We start from the raw sequence: 3,658 nt of genomic DNA, 5'->3' as shown, positions 1-3,658 counted from the left end.
GCTCAATTAATCCAAAAGCCCAATCTAATTGAGACTTCAAAATGGACTAGAATTAAGATGTTCAAGGCATGCAAAGCTTTTGGGGTCAACGCAACTGGGTTCGAACATGAACTTTTGGATATAATTCTAAGGATGGAGCAAAGAAGACAATTCCAAATCCACCAACAAAACCCCAAGCAGCGACTTGGAAAATGAAAGAAAGCCAAAGGAGAAGGGAGATAAAAAGATTGACATGTGGGATCAATTACGACAAAAAAGGACGACAGAAGAACGGAACCAGGGGTAGGCAATACAACTCCTGTTCTGGATGAAGCTAAAAATCCTAAGCTGGAACGTGAGGGAGTGAATGAGAGTAGTAAGAGGAGCACAATCAAATCTCTCATTCGAAAATGGAAAGTGGATGTTTTGTGCTTTCAAGAAACAAAAGTAGAAAATTGGTTTACTGCATGGGTACAACAATTATGGGGTAACAAGTGGGCTGATTGGGCAGCTTTAAAAGCATGTGGTACTAGAGGCGGTATCATAATTATTTGGGATAAGAGGCAGTGGGTCAATACAGACACCCTCTAGGGCTCTTATTCCATATCATGTATGCTAGAGAGTATTCAACAGGAGTTCAGATGGTGTTGTTTCACTGGTATTTATGGACCTCACACCAATCTGGAAAGGGAAGAGATGTGGCACGAAATAGCTGGAGTTCGGGGGCTATGTGATGGACATTAGGTATTGGGGGGTGATTTCAATGTGTGCAAATTTGAAAGCGAGAAATTGAACTACTTGAGAAGGACTAGTGCCATGAGATCCTTCTCAGACACCATTCAAGACCTTAACATGATTGACTTGCCACTACAGGGGGCTCATTTTACATGGTCAAGGGGTGATAACATTGTGCAAGCATCGAGAATTGATAGATTTCTCATTTCCACAGAGTGGAATGACTCATTCAGAGCTATAAAACAATCAGCTCTTCCAAAAGTGATATCGGATCACAAACCTATTCTTCTTGAGAGCGGAGACTGGGATGTTAGCCCTTCATACTTCAAGTTTGAAAACATGTGGCTTCAATCAGAAAGTTTTCTAGAGAAACTGAAAGACTGGATGCAGAGCTACAATAAAATGGGTAGGGCTGACTACGTACTACTAAAGAAATTGAAAAGGCTGAAGAAGGATATAACAACCTGGAATAGGGAGGAATTTGGCAAGGTAGAGACCAGGAAAACCAAAGCCCTAGATGAGTTGTCAGCACTAGAGCAAGCGGCAGAGAGTAGACAAGTAATAGTGCCGGAAACTATTCAGACGATGAACCTGAGAATTGAGCTTCAACAACTAGCCAAGGCTGAGAAAATCTCTTGGCGGCAGAAATCAAGATGATTATGGCTTAAGGAGAGGGATAGGAACACAGTTTTTTCAAAAAATTGCAAATTCTCACAGAAGGGGAAATTGCATGGACGAACTCAAAGTGGGTACCAAGATCATTGTGGATAACCAGAGGATAAAACAAGAAATTCTTGATTTTTATGAAAAGTTATATACTGAACAAGAACAATGGAGGCTATCAGCCAATTTTAAGGGCATTACTTCGATCTCAGCTGAGGAAACAATGAATCTAGAAGCAATTTTTCAAGAAGATGAAGTATTTGTAGCAATTCAATCTTGTTCTGGTAACGGGGCCAGATGGGTACACAATGGCATTTTATCAGAAATCTTGGGACATCATCAAAGTTGACATACTTGCTGCTATGAACCATTACCATCAACATTGTTGGATGGTCAGGTCATGCAACGCTTCCTTCATAACCCTTATTTCGAAGAAAAAAGAAGCAATAGATCTCAAAGACTACAGACTAATTAGTTTAATTGGGAGTATCTACAAGATCATAGCTAAGGTCCAGGCAGAAAGGCTAAAAACAGTTATGGGAAAGCTAGTCTCTAATCATCAGAATGCTCTTGTTAAAGATAGGCAAATCACTGATGCTTCATTGATTGCAAATGAGGTTCTTGATTGGAAACTGAAAAACGGAGGGGCAGGCATACTATGCAAGTTGGATATAGAGAAAGCCTTTGATCAATTGAATTGGTCCTATCTTATTTCCATCCTTAGGCAAATGGGGTTTGGTGAAAGATGGATCAAATAGATCAGTTTCAACATCTCTACCGTTAAATACTCAATCCTCATCAACAGAAGTCCAGTTGGGTTTTTCTCCCCGCATCTCCCCGCAAAGAGGTTTGAGACAAGCAGATCCACTTTCTCCTTTTCTCTTTATACTTGCAATGAAGGGTTTAAGTAGAATGTTAGACAAAACTAAGCAACTCCAATGGCTGAATGGTTTTGATGTGGGGAACAGGATCACTACAAACATTTCTCATTTTTTATATGCAGATGACACACTGATATTTTATGAGGCGGACAGGAATCAAGTTCTTTATCTGAATCTAACCCTTTTGATCTTTGAAGCCCTATCAGGTTTGCACATCAACATGCTAAAAAGTGTGATCTATCCTGTTAATGAGGTGCTGAATTTGGAAGAATTAGCGGGTATCTTGGGTTGTAGTATCGGTGAATTCCCAACCACCTATTTGGGGCTGCCATTAGGTGCCAAGTATAAGTCGACAGCCATTTGGGGAGGAGTTATTGAGAAATTTGAGAGAAAACTTGCCTCTTGGAAGATCCAGTATTTATCGATGGGGGTAGACTTACATTGATCAACAATGTACTTGATAGTATTCCCACATATCATATGTTACTGTTCCCTATTCCTAGCAAAGTGTTGAAACAACTTGACAAGATCAGGAGAGAGTTTTTGTGGGAAGGAACCAGTGAGGAGCGCAAGGATCATCTGGTAGAATGGCCCAAAATCCTCCTTCCCAAACAACAGGGGGGGTTAGGGATCAAGGATTTGGCTCTGCATAACAAGTGTTTACTCATGAAATGGCTATGGAGATACACACAAGAGGAACATGCCTTATGGAAGGAGGTGGTCAATGCAAAACATGGAATACGGAGTCATTGGTGCACCAATTTTTCAAGAGCACCTTATGGGGTTGGAGTATGGAAAAACATTTGCAAGCTATAGGAGGAATTTTCTCCGCATAAACACTTCATAGTGGGGAATGGACTCCATATAAGATTTTGGACACAATTCTGATGGATGATTATCCAGGTCTTTTCCACTTAGCCGGGTATCCAAATTCAACAGTCTTGCAAAATAGAGATGGAACAATTTGGAGCATTATGTTTAAAAGAAATATGCATGATTGGGAACTTAACGACTTGGTCAAACTTCTACAGACTCTACAGAGTTTCTCTTTCAGTACTCGGGCAACAGATCAGTTCAAGTGGGACACTACAGGAGCAGGGAACTACACAATCAGTGCAGCCTACAGGAAGTCGGGAGCACTTAATCAAGTCACTGACCACTGGCCATGGAAGCTAATTTGGAAAATCAAGCTACCACCCAAAATCATCTGTTTTAGTTGGACTGCGCTATATGAAGCTTGCCTAACTCAAGACAACCTCTATAGAAGGAAACACTATATTGTGAATGGATGCTACTTATGTCAGAAAGCAGCAGAAAGCAACACACACCTTTTTTTGCATTGTACTGTTATAACAAGTCTGTGGAACATGTTTTGCTCTCTTTTTGGACTCAGTTGGGTC

At 40.7% G+C, this 3,658-nt stretch overlaps 2 protein-coding genes across 2 annotated transcripts; both read left to right on the top strand.

Annotated features, from left to right (window-relative positions):
- The first annotated feature begins 795 nt into the window (after positions 1–795).
- LOC124892401 lies at positions 796–1,371 on the top strand. The gene has a single exon (XM_047403690.1). The coding sequence runs from the start codon at positions 796–798 to the stop codon at positions 1,369–1,371; it is 576 nt and encodes a 191-aa protein (XP_047259646.1).
- A 314-nt stretch (positions 1,372–1,685) lies between these two features.
- Positions 1,686–3,406, top strand: LOC124892403 (the record flags this gene model as incomplete). The annotated part of the gene is made up of 4 exons (XM_047403691.1): positions 1,686–2,028; positions 2,102–2,672; positions 2,762–2,840; positions 3,290–3,406. Coding segments are annotated over exons 1-4 (1,110 nt in total), but the record flags the coding sequence as incomplete, so codon positions are not given.
- Between the last annotated feature and the right edge of the window lie 252 nt (positions 3,407–3,658).

Source organism: Capsicum annuum, unplaced genomic scaffold (genome assembly GCF_002878395.1).
Source record: "Capsicum annuum cultivar UCD-10X-F1 unplaced genomic scaffold, UCD10Xv1.1 ctg46775, whole genome shotgun sequence".
Lineage (NCBI taxonomy): Eukaryota > Viridiplantae > Streptophyta > Magnoliopsida > Solanales > Solanaceae > Capsicum > Capsicum annuum.
Note: the sequence above shows the minus strand (reverse complement) of the source record. Positions and strands in the feature narration are given on the sequence as shown.

Bases quoted from the DNA above. Each gene is read 5' to 3' on its own strand.
- LOC124892401 (XM_047403690.1), top strand. From the start codon at position 796: ATGAGATCCTTCTCAGACACCATTCAAGACCTTAACATGATTGACTTG.